Source organism: Eimeria mitis, genomic scaffold (assembly GCF_000499745.2).
Source record: "Eimeria mitis Houghton genomic scaffold, Emh_scaff4209, whole genome shotgun sequence".
Classification (NCBI taxonomy): domain Eukaryota; phylum Apicomplexa; class Conoidasida; order Eucoccidiorida; family Eimeriidae; genus Eimeria; species Eimeria mitis.
Window position 1 is genome coordinate 1 of NW_013572534.1, and position 1,487 is coordinate 1,487.

General features: G+C 55.0%; 1 protein-coding gene across 1 annotated transcript; it reads left to right on the top strand.

The window, feature by feature from the left end:
* Positions 1–379: 379 nt before the first annotated feature.
* On the top strand, positions 380–1,430 carry EMH_0073330 (Nuclear cap binding protein, related; the record flags this gene model as incomplete). Its single annotated transcript, XM_013499316.1, has 4 exons — positions 380–535; positions 726–939; positions 1,149–1,217; positions 1,321–1,430. The coding sequence occupies 4 exons, from the start codon at positions 380–382 to the stop codon at positions 1,428–1,430; spliced, it is 549 nt and encodes a 182-aa protein (XP_013354770.1).
* Positions 1,431–1,487: the final 57 nt, after the last annotated feature.

The following is a 1,487-nucleotide window of genomic DNA, read 5'->3' on the forward strand; positions in this document are numbered from 1 at the left end:
TTTTCATCAACAAGACGCCCAAACTATCCGCCTCTCCATCCCACTTGCCGCCGAAGGCGGGCAAAACCGTTCGCGTGAATATGACGAATTTCCTCAGTTTCTCCCGTTTGTTCGAAGAAATAAATGTTGAAATATATATTTCTAAGGAGCGAGACGAGCGACTGTGCCTCTTTCTACGGGTTTTGTTGCTGTGTGACTACCAGCGATGCATGCAGGGCTGCGGCAGACCCGTTTCTGCAATATCCGGTTTCCTTCCCTTTCCTCGATATCAGCTGAATTGTTTTTGTAAAATAAAGTAAAAGAGGAAAATTCCTTTGAAACGCGGAGCTAAGAAGAGCTTAAAATTCAACTTTTACGGCCGGATCGGCCGCAACCCAGAATGGCCGAGTTGTATGAGGGCCTCGAGAAGGTGCCCACCTACTACGACAGGCGGACGTGTACATCTCTGGAGGACTGGCAGGAGGCTGTGCGGACTTCTCGCACAGTATATGTGGGCAATTTGAATTACTTCACTACAGAGGAAGAGTTGTATGAGGTCAGCAGAACGCCGCCAGTTGCAGTACCGTGTTCTACGTGCAGCGTACATACAGCTTGGGCATGTTACCTAGGTGAAAGCTAGATGAATTCTATCACTCGAAACGGCTTCCTACATCCTTTTTCATCTCTGCGCCTTTCCCCGCCTCTCTGACTTTGGTTGTGTTGTGTCTGTTCTGGTGTATGTACAGCTCGTCAGCCATGCAGGTTCTGTAGACCGAATTGTGATGGGCCTCAATAGGCTGACCAGGGCACCGTGCGGCTTCGCCTTCGTCATATTTCGTTCTCCCAAAGAGGCCAAAGTGGCTGTGCAGATTCTCTCGGGGGCTCAGTGCGACGGCCGTGTCATTCGCGTTGACCCCGACAGCGGCAGAGATGTAGACGGAGACAGAAAATACGGGAGAGGTGAGAGATGCAGCACGGAACGCAGCAAGCAGCCGCAGCAAGAACAGCAGCAGACAGCTGCAGCAAGCAGAGGCAGCTGGCAGCTGCAGCAAATGCAGCAGCAGTCGGTTGCAGCAGCCGCACCGAAACGTTTCAGTTTCATCCCGGTGTACGCTGTCGATACACCGCATCTGCGCCCGCTCTCTGTCTGTTTTCTGCTTTCTCTCCAGGCACCACAGGCCGTCAGTGGAGAGATGAATGGCGCGACTTCTATGACCCCGGCAGAGGGGGGCAGGGGGGTGAGCTAGGCAAGCGGGCGAGAGAAGAGATGGAGGCTTGTCTGATGGCTTCGGCGATGCCCCCAGCAGACCCTCGTGCCTACCCCCGCAACGTTCGTCACAGGGGGTGGGTACCAGGGGGGCCCCCGGGGCCCCCACCTCCAGTACCCTTCGGGCCCCCAGGGGGGTCCAGAAGGGGGCCTGACGCATACTTTGGGGGCCCCCCCCCAATAGACGACAGACGGTATACACACGAAAACCCGTTTGCATATAACCGCAAATACGGCCGCG